Source organism: Nerophis lumbriciformis, linkage group LG26, assembly GCF_033978685.3.
Source record: "Nerophis lumbriciformis linkage group LG26, RoL_Nlum_v2.1, whole genome shotgun sequence".
NCBI classification, from domain to species: Eukaryota; Metazoa; Chordata; class Actinopteri; order Syngnathiformes; family Syngnathidae; genus Nerophis; species Nerophis lumbriciformis.
Window position 1 is genome coordinate 20,271,195 of NC_084573.2, and position 21,214 is coordinate 20,292,408.

At 39.0% G+C, this 21,214-nt stretch overlaps 1 protein-coding gene across 1 annotated transcript in view; it reads right to left on the reverse strand.

Moving 5' to 3' along the window:
* Nucleotides 1-21,214, reverse strand: part of rngtt (RNA guanylyltransferase and 5'-phosphatase) — a 246,934-nt gene that overhangs the window by 204,688 nt on the left and 21,032 nt on the right. The window contains exons 6-8 of the mRNA XM_061987246.2: nucleotides 17,862-18,108; nucleotides 9,380-9,489; nucleotides 5,638-5,739 (exon numbers count right to left, since the gene is read on the reverse strand). Of these exons, the coding sequence (XP_061843230.1) occupies nucleotides 5,638-5,739; nucleotides 9,380-9,489; nucleotides 17,862-18,108 (459 nt within the window). The remainder of the gene's footprint in view (nucleotides 1-5,637; nucleotides 5,740-9,379; nucleotides 9,490-17,861; nucleotides 18,109-21,214) is intronic.

Here is a 21,214-nt window from a genome sequence, read left to right on the forward strand (position 1 = left end):
AAACATATCAGCATTTCTACAGCATATTTCTGGAGACAGAATGTTATTGAGGCTGTTGGTGATGACTCATACCGTATTCACCTTTCTGACAAATTAAGTTATTTTCTCTATTCTCAACTGCTCTTCAAGAATATCAAGGGAAAACCAGGTCACCAACAGGAGCAGAAGAGCACATAACTACTTCGATAAAGTTGAAGCTTTTTTTTAAAGAAGTTTCAGACGAAAGCACCCATTTAATGACATTTGTAGCCTAAAGGTCTTGCTCATGAATCAGCTCCCTGTGTCTCTTATTGGAAATTAACGCAACAATACAATTCTAAAATTGACTGCAGTCATTAAAAATTCAGAAGAAGACGGCATATTTTTACCAGAGTGTTTCAATACTGCTCTTGCTTTTGGCAACAGAGACATAAAAGTAGAAAAAAAATTACAGTTTTGTGACAGAAAAAAAAACCTCACATATAAGTATATCATGGTGTAAATTGTAATAGATGGATTCAGACGACTGGTTCAACATGTGGCTGCATCATTTGAAGCCAAATTAACAGTCTCGTGGCCACATCTCGAAAGGCCATTTGAGGTTGATTAGCTTTATGATTGTAATTAAACACAAATGAGAAACATTATACTTGCAGTCACCTCCATCTTCACTAATGGCCGGGATATCTAAATTAATAATTTTCCACAAAAGAAATTAAGTAGACACCCATGGATAATAAACTAACCCTTTGACCTCACAGAAACCTCAGGAAATGTGACAGAAGAAGTAACACATTTAGACTTTCAAGTAGCAAAAGTGCAGTGAAAATGCTTAAAGTCAGAGCTCCTACTTACAGGCTAACATTTTACACCACACAACAATGGCACTGCCCATAGAGATGCATTGAAAGACAATATTTATTTACAATTACAGCCTGCCACAAATAAATCTGGACTGCAACAAATAATTTTTTTATTTTATTTTTTTTATACATTTGACATTAGAGGAAGTACAGGAAGGTAACACTTTTCACCTTCACGGTGAAATACGTTAACCAGGAGGGTTAAAAACAGCAAAAAGGTATTATGTGGCAAGAAAAGGATGCAATATTGATACTAATATATGTATAACATTTTTCAATAAACTTTGTAAAAATGTGTCAAAGCCACTTATGCAAATTGGGTGAGGTGGGAATACTTGGGCACCTCACGATTGAATTACAATTTTGGAGCTACGATTCAAACGTAAATTTATTATTAATGCATTTTTGATTATTATATTGTATATAATTGTTATATATAATACATTTATTACATGTGATTATCAATATTTATAGAATGCTTCTTCTTTATGGTTTGAGTTTATTTCGAACATGCATACAATTACATGATGCATCACAATTTCCAGTTTCTCTTTTCAACATGTTTAAAAAGGAGTAGGAAGAAGCAGAGCTAATTTAATCCAACCCCTTTTCAATTTCATAGCAATTGCTAACACTTGTTCACTTCCTGTTCTCAATATGTTCACAATATACTTCATAAATAATACAATTAAAAGAATAACAATGAAAAGAAAAAAAAATAGTGAAGTAAGTTGTATTTTATATAGTGAATGAGATTATCAATAAATTCAAAATGTTTGTTTTTTCTTTGTGCTTTGTAAACACTAAATTTGTTTCTAAAACTGGATCATGTTATTACATTGTTTGATTTCATTACTTAATCCATTCCATTATGTAATTCCACATACTGATATACTAAAGGTTTTAGGTGTTGTGCGTGCATACAAATGTTTTAAGTTACATTTTTCTTTGACTGCTGACATATGAGGTAATATCTCATTTGCGGTTGTTGGATGTGTATGCACAGAGCATACAGTAGATATAAATGTTGAAGGCTAAAATACATGAGAACTGTAGCTGCCTGCTAATTGATGAAATAAATAAAAGGTCCCTACTTGGCGAGCAGGTTTCCTGTTTTAATATCTGTGCCTTCTGAAACCACAGAATGGAAAGACACTTTGCAACCAGATGTGTCATCACATTGTGGCCATAATTAGCTCTACTGACTTATTAATCTACTTGCTAATTTCCTCTTTTTAGCTGGTTATTCTCTGCTGTAATGTGGTTCCTATTAGCTTTCTGTTGAAGTGTACAGAGCATTTATTATTTCCTTGTTTCACTACTCATCATTCAAACTAGCTTAAAGCAGCGGTAGGCCTGGGTGATATATCCTTTTTATTGATATGTTCAAGTTTTTTGTTACAGACGATTTAAAAAAAAAATTAATAATTTTGCCCTTAGGAGCTTTCGTAGCTTGCGCCTTCCCACAGCAAACAAACACAGGCACACATACACACTACTACTATCTACGAGGGAACAAATCAATAATTCAAGTGACAACCTTCAGATTGCAATCCAAACAATACCCCATTTGTGGACCAGAAGATATGACAGCCATGGCAGCACATTCAATGTCTGTATTAACCAGAAGTAACACAATACAGTGAAAATATTCAACAGAGCTGCTGTAACTGCCGACAAACTGCTAAGCTAAAAAACACAACTGAGCTCATGCTACTCTGTCTGGGCGCTGACCTCACACGTCGTTTGGCAACAGACACCGCCTTTTAAAGGCACGGACGCACAAAAGCCTGAATTTATCCACTTCACTTACTGAAACTATAGTCCTCTCAATGTTTTACTTGATTACTTATCTATAGGGATGATGTTTGATAAGAAATTATCGAGTTCGAGCCCATTATCGAATCCTCTATTGAACCGATTCCTTATCGATTCTCTTATCGAATCCAGATAGGTTGTTGTATATGGAAAAAAACACAATATTTGGTTTAACAAAAGCTCACTTTTATTTTATAAGAAAAAAAAATAAAAATATTGACTGTTGTTACCCCCCTAAAAAAATAAAATAAAATAAATAAATATTGACTGTTGTTACCCATGGTATGGTATTTTTTATTTTTTTGTCATTAAAAAAATACAATCATGTGTGTATCCCTGCAGACTCTATTGATCTATATTGAGATATAATGTAGGAACCAGAAATATTAATAACAGAAAGAAACAACCCTTTTGTGCGAATGAGTGTGAATGAGTGTAAATGGGGGAGGGAGGTGTTTTGGGTTGGTGCACTAATTGTAAGTGTATCTTGTGTTTTTATGTTGATTTAATAAAAAAATAAAAAAATAAAAAATGTTTTATTTTTTATTTCTTGTGCGGTACCAATCGATCCACGGCCCGGTGGTTGGGGACCACTGGTGTAGGCTACAAGATAACGTTAACGTTATCAGACACATACAAAAAGGCTAACGTTAACGTTACCGTTAGCCACTGACTATGCTTAGGTAACGTTACTCTAGCTAACATTACTGCAATCCTGGATTGACATACGAGGTAACGTTATTTTAGCCTAAAGGCTACGAGTGAGCAGATATGGAAATTAACCGGCAACAGTTAACGTTAGTTACTCACCAGCACTATCACTGGAATTGGCGCTGCATGTTGAAGAGGGGCGTGCTTCGTCGCTGGTTCTCCACGACACTTTTCTCTAACCTTCAGGTTATGTGCAGCCTGAACATGTTTCAACATGCTTGTTGTACTTCCCCCCTTACATGAGAGCGAAGCCTGGCAATAATTGCAGATAGCCGTTTCCTCGTCGTATTTTTTTGTAAAATAAAGCCATGCCTTGAGGCGTTTTTTCCGGTCCATTGTTGTTGCTGCTTTCTGTATCTGCCACCTAATGACTGAGCTACGTCATTTCCTGGGACGTGCCACAGGGCATTTCCTGTGGGACGGGATTCGTTCCCAGAGATTCGAATAAAGAACCAACTCTTTTTCTTTACTATAGTGGCCTCGCTAACGGGAAACGGTTCTCAAAAAGGGATTTGAGTCCATGGAATCGGTTCTTTTCTTAACGAACAACCGGGAGAACCAGTTTCAAACATCATCCCTACTTATCTACATACGATGTATAATACTCTATTTTATTTTTTTACAGAAGTATTTTATTCAGGACAGAAGTTTTTAAGTTGTCACTTTAGTAATCTCAATGGCAATGTACAATGTTACATTTTTCTTAACTGAAGTATTTTATTCAAGACAGAAGTATTGCTTCCCAGAGGAAGCTCCTATTTTAGTTATTTGAACATCATTGCATAAATAACACAATATACAGGTATATCCGGTCTAAAAAGAACAACATTATACAAAACATAATTTTGATGAGAGTAAGATGCAATGTCATTTAAAACTACTAGCATTTGATCAAATAAAAGCAAAACTTGTTTTGAATTATCTCTGTCATTTGTATTAGATGTTTTTTTTGTTTGTTTTTTTTTAAAGTAGGGCAAATTTTGGAAAAAAAACGTAAATCAAATTTTTTTATGAAAAAATCTGAGATTTTATTTTTATGCCGTATCGCCCAGACCAGGGATCGGTAACCTTTTTGGCTGAGAGAGCCATGAAAGCCAAACATTTTAAAATGTATTTCCGTGAGAGCCATACATTTTTTAACATAGAATACAACTAAATGTGTGCATTTTTAAGTAAGACCAACATTTTTAGAGTATGATAAGTCTCTTATTCTTTTTTAATAACATTGTTATTCTGAAGCTAACCAATAATGAATAAAATACTTCTTACCATTAATTCGACTCCTTGAACAGGTGCGGTAGAAAACAGATGAATGGATTAAAATGCATGAGAATGTTTAATATTTTGAACGTTATCTTTAACATTGTGATTACCAGCGGAATTATTCATTACTTATCGTGTTAAACAATGTCAGCTAAGATTTATCTGAGATGCAGTCATTAAAAGAGCCACAGGTTCCCACCCCTGGCCCAGACCTACGAAGCGGCTAACATAGCTTATCCTCTTATCCTGCCTGTGTGTGTGTCCACGCTAAACCGTCTGTATTACGTGAACATACAGTATATAAATAATGGATATTTGAACATTTGTCCATCAATTCAACATTGTCCTCGTTCCAGTCTTGATGCAGTGAAGAATCAATAACGTCCCGCCTCTACAAATTATGATGACGCCATCTTGAACCCCACCAAAAATAAATCACAGTTCTGTGGGGAAACACCAAACTGTATATGCTAGTTATTGTATGAATATAATAAAACAATACAAAAGAATGTACTACTAACAACTACAGTAGTTTTATGAAGTAATGTAATTAACATGTACAGCATTTACATTGGAAACTGGACTTTCACACTATCTTCTTCCAGCTGCTTCTCTATCAAACACACCATCAAGAGTTTTTACATATTTTCATGGATTCATGTCCACCGTTTAGAGATCATTTTAACATTCTTGGTTGGCATTAGACTCATTCTGCTTCAGTATGGTGCAGACTAGCAGTGGTCAGCACTGTCCTTCACATTCACTTTATTTGTTCCCATGGGTGGAAAACCAAGTATTGTCCATCTCGAGCTTTAAGCTTCCACCACCAATGTGTGAATGTGGAGCAAATGAATGATGGGTTCTCAGTTCTCACTGTTAAGTGCTTTGAGTGTCTAGAAAGGTGCTAGATGTTTTTGAGGTCGGGCCACAGAAGCTTCAACTGGGATATTTCCTACATTTTAGCAGAGAGCAGCATAACTTTATAGAAAAGTAAAAGACTCACCGTGTTCCATCAGCTTTCCAGCTGACTTTGTATGGTTTTTGCTCCAGGAAAGAAAGGTTTTGTTTATCCATCGATACGGGCTGTGCACCAGGAAAGCCAGAACTGTAATCAAAAAGAACGCCATTCATTACATGACCTCTCTATCCACAACATGCATTCATTTCACTTATCGGCTTTTAGTCTTCATGACATAGGAAGCTTTAATGGGTGTTTTCATGAAAAGGCAGTCTGAACCGAGCTGTTCTTTATTTGCCTGTAAATGCTTTATTTACAGAGGTTTACAAGTTTTATTTGAGGACACTGACAAGAGCAAAAACAAACTTCATAGGGAAAAAAACACTAACTTAATAATTACACGATCATGTATCGGCATCATAAAACATTTACTAGCTGCACAGGGAATGTTTAATTAAGAAAGTGTACAAACATCTACGCCAGGGGTCCCCAAACTTTTTAACCCCGCATTGGGTTAAAAAAATAATATAAATAAATATATATATATATATATATATATATATATATATATATATATATATATATATATATATATATATATATATAAATATGTATAACTATATATATATATATATATATATATGTCTTAATAAGGTTATCCAAAAAATAGTGCTCGATACCGTAGTAGAGCGCAATATATGTATGTGTGGGAAAAAAATCACAAGACTATTTCATCTCTACAGGCCTGTTTCATGAGGGGGGGTTCCCTCAATCATCAGGAGATTTTAATGGGAGCATTCACATACCATGGATTATATAGGGCACAGAGTGGGTGGGTACAGGCTGGTGTAGGGGCGTGGTGATTGGCTCATGTGTTACCTAGGAGGTGTTTCCGTCTGTGGCGGCATGCTGTTACAATTTCGCTGCGCTTGTTGAGGGATGACAGGTCTGGACGGTAAATAATAAACAGTTTTTCTTTCAAGCATAGGTTGCATCTTTTATTACCACTATTGTAAGGTGTGCTGGATGCAAGAATTTGCCATGTTATTGAATATTCAACATTATTGTCTTTGAGGTCCCAAATGTGTTTGCTGAGTTCTGTGGTATTCCGCAGGTTTTGGTTCCTGAAAGAAGCCTTGTGATCTTTCAGGAACCAAAACCTGCGGAATACCACAGAACTCAGATTACAAGCTGGACGTAATGAAATATGCAGCAGAGAACGGCAATCGAGCGGCAGAAAGAAAGGACATACCAGAGGCGACACCGTGGGGGAAGATTTCATGGGATTTAGCGATCGGGAGTGACAGATTGTTTGGTAAACGTATAGCATGTTCTATATGTTATAGTTATTTGAATGACTCTTGCCATGATGTGTTGCGTTAACATACCAGGCACATTCTCAGTTGGTTATTTGTGCGTCATATGGCGTACACTTATTCAGCCTGTTGTTCACTATTCTTTATTTATTTTAAATTGCCTTTCAAATGTCTATTCTTGGTGTTGGGTTTTATCAAATAAATTTCCCCCAAAAATGCGACTTATACTCCAGTGCGATATATATATGTTTTTTATATATATATATATATTCATATATGTTTTTTCCCTTCTTTATTATGCATTTTCGGCCGGTGCGACTTATACTCCGGAGCGACTTATACTCCGAAAAATACGGTACATTTATCAAGCTCCATACAGTTTAGTATTCAGCAATAAGTTCCTAACTTTTCATCTTATCTTTCTTCCTAAGTGATTTCCTCAGAGGAGTCCATTCAAATTCATGACGTGTTCTTAAACGGCGAGCTTATTCCCACCTGCTGTTCTTAAGTTGCTGAATGCCAAATGGTTAGCGCGTACGTGTCTATCATAATTTGCATTGAAACACGCCCTTATTTCCCCAATATGCATATGTAAACACCCTTAATTCTGTAATTTGCGTAGGTAAACGCCCTTAATTCCCCATATAAGGACACAATTCCGGCGGAAAAGCCAAACATCAAACACACGGAGAAAACACAAACAGATTACAGAACAGAAATTCGTATTATCCCGCGGGGGAAATACATAATGTCAAAACGTAAGTTTAAGAAAGGGGGGACTGCTGAGGTAGCCTAAAGCGTTCAAATAAATATTGTCACTTCGGGCAAATAGGTCTGCATGGTCGTGAAATATGCGCTCCCTCCCCAGGGCACGATCTGCGGCATCTTGCAGTAGCAGCAAAAGCATGATGATTGTGTGTGTGTGTGTGTGTGTGTGTGTGTGTGTGTGTGTGTACGGTATTTTGAAATGTCTATGTATTGCTCATTTTGCTATATGTCTGTCTGACTGTCTGTCTTATCTATATCTATCTCTATCTTTCTATCTATGATATTAATTTAACATTAGACAATAGAAGTAAGGGAACTTATCACACTTAAGAACAAATAGGCCACCTTAAGAGTGCTCTGGAGCACTCGTAGATTTTGTTCTTACCAACGAACAAATCCCAGCTAAGAAAACATTGGTGAATACAAAAATCTCCTTAAAAACTTTGTAAGAGGGCCTAAGAACAACATTTGTTCTTAAGAACGGTTGCTGAATGGGGCCCATTGACAGCATCTCACTCATATTTATGTCAATGTCCCTGATATTATTTTGAGTTTATCAGCGTCTTCCGTTTGACTTGCCAGTCATATGACTCAGTTCGCGGTTACTTCAACGTGGAAATCATATGCCTTACTTTTTTTGATGAATTTAGTGATTATTAATTACCGCTGTGTAAAATAAAAAGTAGTAAGCATGGTGAGATCCCAAACTTATAGAAGATGATGTTATACGCACAGTTATGAGATTCCAAACTTCTAAAAGACGTTGTCATACGCAGTCATTTGTTTCACCCTTAAAAGCTCCGGGATTTGCATGCAATTAAACAATTTTTTCCGATTATTATATTTTCATGAGCGTGAGAAGCAATAATTGAAATCGAAATTAAATAAGTTGATTAGACAGTTAAATTTGATTGGCAAAAATGACGCAGATTGGCCAAAATGTGCTAGGATGCTGCAGTCATTGGACAAAGTTGCGAGTGCATAACTTGCGGTAAATTGGTTTAGTTTAAGTGAACTGCAAATGTATTGCTTCAGTCGCTACACTACATCACAATAAGTTTAATTTCAGGTTAGATGGTTATCGTCACACTTTTCTACTTTGCCATCACTGGCATCCTTCTGTGACTCAAAGCTATACACAACTGTTGAGGTAATTCTTTAGGTGCAAACTGAGCTGAATTTCACAGTATTTGCTGACGTCCCACGTGACGTCGTATGGCGATTTGACAGTATCGTTAGCCAATGTTTTGACGGTGTAATCATGGACTCAAGTTAACGAGATACGAAGACAGATACAGGCAAGAAGGGACGAGGCGTACATGAGGGAGGAAAAACACTTTCAGCACCTGCTACAGCACATGTAAGTACATTTGGACGAGCGTAAGATAAAATATAGCAACACTCATACAGGTAAAAGAAGACAGTGGGAAATGGAGACAGTGTTGATTGTTCCCTCTTCTGAGACGAAGCGAGGCACCCGAGCAGGAGCTCTGCCATTTCATTAAAAAGCTGCAGTTGCATTTTTCTCTTAGAAGAAAAATCTATTCCTGCCTCTCCCGCCTGTTTCAAACTGTCAGTACTATCAGGATTGTTGAGAGAGGTTAGTGAAGAGAAATGAGCCTCTCACAAACCACCCACATATGCAAACGCATGCACACACCTATTCCCAGTGTAGCAGAAAGAGCACAAAAGAAGGTTCTTACTCTTTCCAATCGGCCATCTTCTGACACATTCTTTGAATGTCGCCTAGTTTGGGCTGTGCGGTGACCTGTGTGACGCCTTTCACCGTGACACCTTCAAGAAATACTGCGCCCTGCGAGGAATAATGAAAGAAATATATGTGTTGGAATAAGGGGAACAAAAAACATTCATACACTCCTACACCAAATACGTAAGGCGCTTTTCCACACAGCAGAAACCTTTGTTCATTGCCGTCTGGAAAATATCATCATGTATTAAATCCACCTACTCCATCCTAATAAACCTGACCCTCTTTTTATACCCCCACTTCATTCAGGTCACCACAGTTGCACTATTTCTACAAAACGCAGCTAATATTAGAGATAAAGATAGTTTTTTCTTTTTTTCAACAACCATTTCCAAAACTATCAATCTTTCCTCCAATCCTTTCATTATCACCAAATTCATCTTAGAAATATGTTGCTGCTGGTCCAAAAACATGTTTTCAGTTCACTAAAGACTCTCCGTAGGTAGGGTTGCGCGATACAGAATAGACAATATACAATGATATCAATTTGGCCGACGATAAAGCCTTTCAAACTATCGTCATATCGTGATAATGCATGTTGATTGCAGCTGTGTCACGAAATGTTCACAGCAACAAGTGAACATCAGCATTGTCAACGTAATGTAGAGTCTTCCATGAACGTTTCACTAATCCTCGCCTCCATGGCAGCAAATACACAATGTTTCAAATCTGGTCCCAGAAAGACACCAGACCAGCCCCTGTAAACACATTGGCAAATCCTTGCATTTTGTTTTCTTTCTAGCAAACATAGAACACGGGGGTCCAAACTTGTACTTTACATGAAAGAGGTGTTTCTCAAGGCACCCCTTTCAGTCATATTGTTCATGGCAAATACGTATATTTTTTTACACATTTATGTAACAATGATGTAGCTTCTTTACTTCAGATGCAGTCTGTAGTCATGTGTTCAACGTACTTAGTTAAACAAGAGGTGTTCCACAAGGTTCCATTTTAGGTCCTCTCTTTTTCATCATTTGGATTATTCAACTGGCCTGTGAGTTCAGATCATATAACTTGAGCTCAGATTTTTGCAGCAGATTCTTGAAAACACTAGAGTGCTCAGCCTGTCATAGAGATGATCTTTGATTAGCTTTTTTGCAGTGTGTCCTTAAAAACTAGCAGAATGCTCCTGTATGGCTGACAAAATAAAAAGATCCAAATCAAACATCCACTGGTTCTCAGGAATATACAAAAATAAGACTTAATGAAGGCAGAAGTCTGCCCCCCGGCTTTCTGGATATGTGTCCCCCAAAACATTTTAGTTGAATATCCCTGGTGTATGGTCGGTACTACAGTGATTAGATCGATATTTATTACCATCACAAAATCTTTCTTTTGTCGTTTTTGTTAATTTTTATGAACTTAAGAAATAAGTCTATCGACACAGGAGGGCTTTAAGTGCAAAAACGAAAGAGGTTTACATCAAAAGCAATAGTAGTTTTTGCTTATGTTGAGTTATTTTGCAATATTGACTTTATTTTTCTCAAACATTGTATGCAATAAAAGGGAATATGATAATAATTTGAATATTTAATTGATATTGTTACATAGGCATGCAGTGTTTTTCTTTGATTACAATTATGATACAAAATGTAATCATTCAATGATCTTGAAAATGTAAAGTTTTATTTATTTATTTTTTTTATCACGCTTCTGCAGATACAGGATTAAGAAAATACATTCAAAGAACCTATCACTGATCAGCATCTACTCAGAGGTATTTATGAACTGTATGTTTGATGATTTAAAGTCCTTGAGCTTTAAGGGATTACAGTCACCAACTGAGGAGGTGTTTGTTCAGCCTCTTCCTAAAGGCATGAATACTGCTTGGTGTAATGTCTCCAACAACCACAGGGGGAAGGCTGTTCCATATTGTAGTAGCAGAGTGGAGAAAGCGCCTGTCGAGGCATTTGGTGTTTGACTTTGGGATTTCCAGGGCATGGCTTGGTAGTACCCTCCGAGTGATACGACTTGAGATGTTGGCTGGGGCTAGCAATGCTTTAAGATCCGCAGAACAGCTGGGGGTGTGCATTTTATAAAGGGCAGTTGCTGCTGCAACTGCTCGTCGATGACACACCTTGCTGATGGCGAACTGCTGTAGGGAAAAGTCCTCATCCACGCCAATGATTTTATGAACCTTTTTTTGGATGATGTCGAGCTGCCCGGGAGTGGTCTGAGCGGCATTCATCCAGGCTAAGCAGGAGTATTCCGTAATGCTCCTGTCCTGGCTCTTGTAGATGTTGGCTCTGCCTGTAGCGTCAAGCTTGTTGGCCAGCTTACGTAGCGCTCTAAACGTTGACCAGCACGTTTGCAGATGTTGGACAGGTGGCTTGTCCACATTAGTTTGGAGTCAATACAAAGACCCAGAACCTCTATCTGCTCACAGACCCCGATTTTAGTGGCCCCGAAGAAGAGATCTGGGTGGGATGGATTTCTCTTCCTGGACAGGATTATAGCCTTGCACTTTCGAATGTTCTACAGGTCTTTGTTTAGCGATGCAGCTACCTCCAGTCCATTTAATGTTGTTGTAGGTGCGAAGATGGTGGAGTCGTCCGCATACAGGAATATGGTGTTCTCACACTGTCCCACAATATCATCTAAGAAAATGGAGAATAGTAATGGGCCGAGTATTGATCCCTGGGGTACAGATGTGTTGATGGGAAGTGGAAATAAATATTGACCAGAGAGCACAACCTTGATGTGGGGCTGGGCGATATATCGAATATACTCGATATATCGCGGGTTTGTCTCTGTGCGATATAGAAAAAGATTTTATCGTGATATTCGAGTATGCGCTCTCACGCAGTTGCTTTTAGCTGCGGGCATTACACTTAGACGTTTCTCACTCTCTGTTGTCTCTCCTTCTCACTGAGACGTAAAACAAGCACACCTTCTTAAAACGTCACATACTGTCGCGTGTGCAACGTCACACGCCCTCGCGGAGCATAGAGGTAGAGACATGGTAACGTTAGCTGTGGTGCTAACGGAGCGGTGCGAGTGGTAATACGAGAGAGAGAAGGTGCAAATCTGGTAACAAATGAAGGAAGAATTAATTCCCAAGAAAAACAGCACAGGGTCCATCGTCTGGTGGTGGTTTGGCTTCAAGCGGAAATATGTCGAACAGACAACCGTAATATGTCAAGTATGCGGCAAATGCGTTGCTACAAAAAGTAGCAGCTCTACTAATGTAGCATCGTTTGAAAAGTCACCCGCTAGAGAATGAAGAGTGCTTGAAACTCCGCATGTCAACATCTCGGTTCAGTGCCAAACCCACAAAATGCCGAAGCAACCATTTCCACATCAACAAAAAATTGTCAACAACAGGAGATAACGTCCGCAGGAACCTACCACATAGCGAAGGACATACACTATTTGATTTCCTATTATGCAGCTTATTTTTATTTGACAGTTATTGAAATATCTTGTGTGACATCATGCACAAAAGTGCACTTTATTTGTTTTTAACTATTGTAGTGGGGTTCTGTACAAAAAGTACACTTTAATTTAGTGTTGTTTTGATATGTCATCTTAGTGACATCATGCACAAAAGTGCACTAATAGCTTGTTTTAAAATATCTCTGACAATCTTGCACTTTCTGTTTGGAAATGACATGAATGTTTGTGCCACTACTTAATAACTGTTTAATAAATACAGTTTTGGTAAATTCACTTAGTTGTGATTTCCCTCTCTGCATGAAAGTTTAAAATGAGCATATATTAATGCAGTATGAACAAGAATGTTTTAATGTAGACACATAGAATCATCATACTGCTGTGATTATATGCATCAAGTGTTAAGTCAAGGCTAAGGCAAAATATCGAGATTTATATATATCGTGTATCGTGACATGGCCTAAAAATATTGAGATATTAAAGAAAGGCCATATCGCACAGCCCTACCTTGATGGTAGTTCTGTAGCCAGACATGTAGTCTTCCAGTTACGCCCTTTGAGGTGAGCTTAGCACAAAGGCCATTGTGCCAAACCTGGTCGAATGCACCCTTAATGTCCAGTGCAACAGCGTACACTTCGCCACCTTTGTCGAGGATGTTGTTCCATGTCTGTGACAAAACTGTAAGGAGGTCTGCTCTGCTGTGGTTTCGTCTAAAACCATATTGTTTATTGGTCTTACCTGGGTCTAGGTTGCGTAGGATGTTCCTCACTTCTTTGGGTTTGAAGAGGACATCGCGAAGGTAAGAGGATGGTGGTGGGCTTTGAAGCTGGGTTGTGCTGATGCCCCAGGCAATGTGCACTTGTCCGCAAAGGTTTGGCAGAAGATGTTGGCCTTTTCACTTGCTGAGATACGGGGGATACCTTAATTTTCGATGACGGGTATGTCCGTAGAGCCACTTCTCCCAGAGAGTGAATTCACAATGCCCCACCATTTCTTCGAGCTGAGTGCTTTGTCCGATAGATCTTTTTACTGCTTCTTGTTGTATTGTTTTTTCTTTGTTTCTCAGTTTGATTGAACACTGCCTTTGCTTCCAGAAACGTTTGCTTTGACGCCAGGTCGTTGGATGTCCGCATCTTGCGGTAGAGCAATTGATTGTTCTTGCTCTTCTGCATTGTTCGTCAAACCAAGCTTTATCCCCAGGCTTTCTGGTTGTGATCTTGTTTGGTATGAAAGCAGCCATGTCTTAAAATAAGTTAGTGAGAGTGGTGCAGATTGTTTTAGGATCTTCTTCCTTGAAGAAACTAGACCAGTTCATGGAAGTTAGGTACCCTCTCATTTCCCAGAACTGAGCTTTGTCATATCTCCAGACTCAGACTTGTATGGCTTATCTCTGAAGACTGGTATTTTTAGCTGTATATGTACAGGGTTATGGTCCGAGGAGCCAACATTTGCCATGGTCTTTGTAGTTGGTGGAGTGTCTGATAGAACCAAATGTAGGATGTTGTTGTGTCTAGTTGGTTCAGTGACAATCTGCTCCCGTCCCAGGCTGTTGGCAAGTTGCAGGGTTTCCTCATCCAGCAGCATCTGTGACATTGCTCCCTAGGCACTCTTTGTAGTGTACATTGAAGTCGCCAATGAGCATTACAGACTGGGCTCCGAACAGAGAAGGTGTTTCTGTCGAGGTAGTCTAAGACTTCATTGGAGGCACTTGGGGAGCGGTAAACAGCACCTATTAGCAGCATCCTGGTCTTCAGAGCAACAGTGAACCACATAAGCTCGAAGTCTTCAGGGTGTTTGGATGGATTGTGGTAGATGGATACACGGCGGAACGGCGTGGCGCTGTTGGGAGAGTGGCCGTGCCAGCAACCTGAGGGTTCCTGGTTCGATCCCCAGCTTCTACCAACCTAGTCATATCCGTTGTGTCCTTCGGCAAGACACTTCACCCTTGCTCCTGATGGGTCGTGGTTTGCGCCTTGCATGGCAGCTCCCGCCATCAGTGTGTGAATGTGTGTGTGAAGGTGTGTATGAATGGGTGAATGTGGAAATAGTGTCAAAGCGCTTTGAGTACCTTGAAGGTAGAAAAGCGCTATACAAGTATAACCCATTTACTATTTACACCTTCTAGACAGTAAACTGCTATACCGCCTCCGGCCGCCCCAGTGCTTTTTCTGCGACAGCTGAGTGAGTAGCCAGGAATCTGTATCTCATCTGCCCCGTCTGGAATGGTGGAGTCCAAGAATGTTTCTACTAAGATGACAATCCATGGCTTCTTCTCTGAGCAGAGGTTGGAGAGGTCCCCAAGATTGGTGCGTAATCCTCGGATGTTCACTTTAAGGATTTCCAATTTATTTTCGCTAAGTCATAGTCGAGGTCTGTGCGTAGGTCGGCGTTGGGTGGTCTGTCCGTTTCAAGGCTTTCTTATTGGTTTCCTAGCATGGGGTTGTCGGCAACAGGGGGAGCTGACCCCTGCGCCCTTCAAACACACCTGAGCAGTGCGGCAGAGATCATTGCATACATGACCTAATCTGAAAGCATCTTGCATGTGCAAATGACTCATAACGGATCGGGTTTCAGAAGAAACCACTTGGCCAAGGACGGGGAGATCGCACTATTTATGATCTCTCCTACCCCAGTTTTAGTATTAGTATCAGCATTGGTATGACCAATACTGCCCCTGTAACTACTTGGTATTGGATCAATACACAAATTTGCAGTATTGCCTAAAACTTCATCATCCAAACAACACAATAGTAAGTACTTATTACATTTTAACAGAAGTGTATATATAACCATGTTATAACAGAAAGCAACCAGATATTAACAGTAAATTAGCAAGTACATTATCAATAGTTTTGAGAAAATAATACAACAGGAAATTACGCAATGTGTTCCCGCATACGCCAGCAGCCAAATTACAAGCCTTCAGGTTGAATTGTATACAAAAAGGCTGGATGGTTACATGAGCATGCATCTAAAAGGTTATAGTCCAAATCACAGGAATCTGCAACAACCAGCAACAAATGAGCACCACTTTGTACCACACATATTGCAAACCATGTTAATTCCCAGGAGGGTGTGCACTTACTATTGTAGGTAAACAGCTTTTGCTTTTTTTTTTTTTGCTTTTTTTTTAACACTAATTTCCCCTATTTCATCCTTTACTTCTTATAAGAGCCAATTGGATGCTAACCAGTACGACTCTGGAGAAGGCCACTCAACCATGACCAAGAGACACAGTACTTCTTAATGATGCTGGAGTAATGCAGTCTGCGAGCCGCTGCTCCCTTAGCTTGCTTCTTCCCTCCAAAAATTGATGCTGTATCATATTTGAAGCAATTTGATTTGCCTTTACTTAGGCTCTCATACCACTTAAGTGTTTACAGTTTTTTTTTTTCAATAATTGGATATACATGATTGTCTCATTTATATTTGTGAGTGCAATTTGCCTATGTTTTGGTGTTACCTATTCCTGCGGTAACTCTTGATGATGGGCCTTTCCAGATTCATTATAACAACATATATATATATATATATATATATATATATATATATATATATACATATATATATATATATAAAAATATGTATAATAGAAATGTGCCGATCGATCAGCCATCGATCGGTATCAGCCGATTTTCATGAAAAAGTATGTGATCGGCCACGGCGATTAATGCCTTTTAGTGCCGATCATCTCTGATTAGGGATGATGTTCGTTAAGAAATTATCGATGTCGATGCCATTATCGAATCCTCTTATTGAACTGATTCCTTATCGAATCTCTTATCGAATCCAGAAAGGTTGTTGTGTGTGCACCTTGTGTGTGCACTGAGTTCCAAAAGCCGTAGATGTTATGTGACTGGGCCGGCACGCTGTTTATATGGAGGAAAGGCGGACGTGACTGAGGACAGCATGCGGACAGTAAAGGGTGAAGGTTTCAGGTGAGAGAGGACGCTAAAGGCACGCCCCCAGTGAGCATATAGTGCTGCTATGTGCGTTGTAAATAAGAAAAATTGCCGACAAACACATCACCAACATGGACGAGGTGCCGCTCACTTTTGACATCCCGGTGAAGCACACTGTGGAGAAGGGGACCAGCACGGTAGCGAATCGATACGCACAACGGGGCAAGAGAATACGGCTTTTACTGTTGTGCTATCTTGCTATGCGAATGGACAGACACTGCCACCTATGGTGATTTTCAAGGGGAAGACGCTGCTTCCACCTGGAGTCATCATTAAGGCATGATGAAGGAACTCCAACCGCTGGACATGGGTGTAAACAAAACGTTCAAAGTGAAGTTGTGAGCGTCATGGGAGCGATGGATGACAGACGAACACAGCTTCACGAAAACTGGGAGGCAGCGTCGGGCGAGTTACGCCACGATCCATTTTTGAATGGATCGTGGATGCTTGAGCTAACATGTCTGCTTGCACTGTTGTTCGAGCTTTCGCAAAAGCCGGCATCTTTTCCGAGGAGCCCCACGGCAACGAGACTGACTTTAAAAATGACGAGAGGGAATCTTTGATGGATTTGTGGATGAGGATTGATCAAAAAATCATGTGAGTAAATTAATAAATACTTCAATAAAGTACAACCAAACTCAGCTTTGCTCCTGCTGCCTTTTTAAAACAGCGCCCATGCATGCTAGCGTATGTTTTAAGCTAGCGTAAGTTTAACCATGCCTGCACCCAAAAATATGCTGCGCCTTATTTATGTGTTAAATACAGAAATAGCACCCGTAACTTTTAATACGGTGCGCCCTATGGTCGCGAAAATACGGTATAGTGGCTTCGATAATGGGAACCGGTTCTCAAAAAGGGATTTGAATTCATGGAATTGGTTATTTTCTTATCGAAGCATCGGGAGAACATCATCCCTATCTCTGATCCTTATTTTCAGTCGCTTGACAGAAAGGCAGCTTTGCGCTAACTGTGTATTTACATACACAGTGTGGCGCCGCTTCCCAATGAACCTTGGTGTTGTTTTCAACGTACCATGTCAAATTATTTAATTTAAACTCTTACCAGTTTCAGCTTCTCTTTCCTCCGTTTGCCGGCTGTTGACCCAGAAGAGCTTGGCCCAGACTCTTGGCCCAAGGCGTTACCGTCATCGTCCGCTTCCTCTTCGTCCTCGAAGCACCAGTCGGGCAGCACAGGGGCCGGGGGTGCGTCCTCCTCGTCTCCATAGCGACGAAAAAGCTCTTTGAGGTAGTCGCCCTTGTAGATCCCAGGGGCCCGTGCTTGTGCAAAAGCCGCAACGGCTGCTTCCACGCTGATAAATGCAACAGGACCGGATTACCATATCAAACTCACACACTGACCAGGCTTTTTTTGACTATTAAAGCTCATGCCCATCAGCCACTGCAATAGGTACACCTGCTCCAATTCAATTAGTGTATCAAAACAATCTACAAGAATCATAAAGCTCAGTTTGATGCACACTATATTTTTATTGTCGTGGTTATAGTTTGCAGTGGCGAGCAATTGCACTGTATCGAAATGTATTTGATAGATTTCTAATTTTATTTAGAAAAAACTAAATATAGGCAATGCTACATTGCTTTAAACTACAACCACAATCATAAACATTGCATGGTTGTAGGCAACTACAATGTACTCCTCCAGGGTTTTCCACAGGACTGTAATCTATTTGTGGGAGCGGTGGTTTGGTTGGGGGAATAGTAGGTGTCCCGATTTTATATTGGTCCAAAATCAGCAAAACAACAAGTATCGGATGCAATCAGTTTTTTCTAAATCTCTGACCAAAGCTCCGATACAAGCAGTGCTGCGGCGTGTTTACTCGTGAAAAGCTGGAGAGCCAGTTAACATCTAAAAGTCCTCCAATAAGCACACAAAGTTGGTCTTTTCTTGTATTTTAGTGAAATCATTTACAAAAGGTAAACATGGTAGGCTATAGGCAACTAGGAGCTATCAGCTACACAACAGCTAAGCACACTATAATAGCAAACAAGCTAGAGTCTAGCATCTATATGTGTTAAACATGCTTGTGTTATCTTTAAACGCTTTTAACTTATTAACAATATTAACTATATGTGTTAAACATGCTTGTATTATCTTTAAACACCTTTAACTTATTAACAATATTAACTATATGTGTTAAACATGCTTGTATTATCATTAAACACCTTTAACTTGTTAACAATATTAACTATATGTGTTAAACATTCTTGTATTATCATTAAACACCTTTAATTTATTAACAATATTAACTATATGTGTTAAACATGCTTGTATTATCTTTAAACACCTTTAACTTGTTAACAATATTAACTATATGTGTTAAACATGCTTGTATTATCTTTAACCACCTTTAAGTTGTTAACAATATTAACTATATGTGTTAAACATGCTTGTATTATCTTTAAACACCTTTAACTTATTACCAATATTAACTATAAGTGTTAAACATGCTTGTATTATCTTTAAACACCTTTAACTTGTTAACAATATTAACTATATGTGTTAAACATTCTTGTATTATCATTAAACACCTTTAATTTATTAACAATATTAACTATATGTGTTAAACATGCTTGCATTATCATTAAACATCTTTAACTTGTTAACTATATTAACTATATGTGTTAAACATGCCTGCATTATCTTTAAACACCTTTAACTTATTACCAATATTAACTATATGTGTTAAACATGCTTGTATTTTCATTAAACACCTTTAATTTATTAACAATATTAACTATATGTGTTAAACATGCTTGTATTATCATTAAACACCTTTAACTTGTTAACAAAAACATATATTTCATAAATAAGTAAATATAAATTATATATATGAATGAGGTAGATCCCCACGACTTGATCAATTGAAAAGTAGCTCGCCTGCAGAAAAAGTGTGAGCACCCCTGAGCTAGACGTACGTAATAAATGTCCTGAATTAAACAGTATTGAAGTCTAAAACATGACATTTGTCAATATAAACAAGTATCAAATAATTATTGGGGGCGGCATGGCGTAGTGGGTAGGGCAACCGTGCCAGAAACCTGAGGGTTGCAGGTTCGCTCCCCGCCTCTTACCATCCAAAAATCGCTGCCGTTGTGTCCTTGGGCGGGACACTTCACCCTTTGCCCCAGGTGCCACTCACACCGGTGAATTGAATGATGGTGGTGGTCGGAGGGACCGTTGGCGCAAATTGCAGCCACGCTTCCGTTAGTCTACCCCAGGGCAGCTGTGGCTATGAAAGTAGCTTACCACCACCAGGTGTGAATGAATTATGGGTTCTACGTGTAAAGCGACTTTGGGTACCGTTACTTAGAAAAGCGCTATATAAATCCCAGGTATTAATTATAGTTGATTGCTACTTATACATACGAAGTCTACAAAGTAAAAGCATAAAGTATCCAGTAACAAACGTGTCCACATCATTTGACTTACTGCATCATGAGCTTGATTTAATCAACTATTGTGACCACTAGGTGTCTCCAAAACACAAATTTACACTCCACTTCAAAAGCATAAATCTGTCAGAAGATCAGTGGTTTTCATACCTACTCATACTATTGTTCCCTGTTTGACTAATTTCATTAGATTAGACCTTTTCTGGCGTTCAGTACTACAAAATAATAAAAGTCTGTGTGCTATGATTCCTGCTGCTATTGATATCTGATCTCGGACTAAGATCACTAGCAGCCAAAACTTAAGGGTCCAATATTGGTATCGCATCTGAAGTGGAAAAAGTCGTATCGGGATACCTCCAGTAATTAGTAGACGCATTGCTAAAAAGTGAGGTAAAACAAATTTAAAAGCATAACATTATGTTTAAAATTACAAATGAACGTTCTTCTGTAGCTTCTTTTTGTCAGGTCTCATGAGGCCTCTGTGAGTGCTTTACGACGGGGGAGGGGCCCACAGAAGCACTTTTCTATTCATTCAGAAGAACATTCAGTTCTTTCATGTCGGAATTGCCAAAAGTCTCCTCATTAGATTTAGAGCTCGTTGCTATTTTGAAAAAGAATACCGAGAGGAGTCTGATTACTCGCAAAATATATTATATTGATCCCTCCTGCTCCATGTTCTTATTCTGTGACAGACCGGGTGCATCATAATGTGTTCATGAGCGAGGGTGAACAGGTAGAGCCAAATCTGTTTGTGTCAATCGAAATGTATTTGTGGCGGGCCGCATGAAAGTATGAGAAAACGTGCAGTCCATACCATGAATTTAGGCCCAACTGTCCCCAGTGTTGGCGTTAACCCACTTTTTGTGTCTTTTTACGCATTGAAATCAGAAAGGACGCATATTTCCGTAAGTCCACGCGTCCCAGGGACGCAGTTTTTTGGGGGTTTTTTTTACCGACCCTGCCTTCGCTAGGCCAAAACTCCAGTTTGCTTGTTTTTTTTAT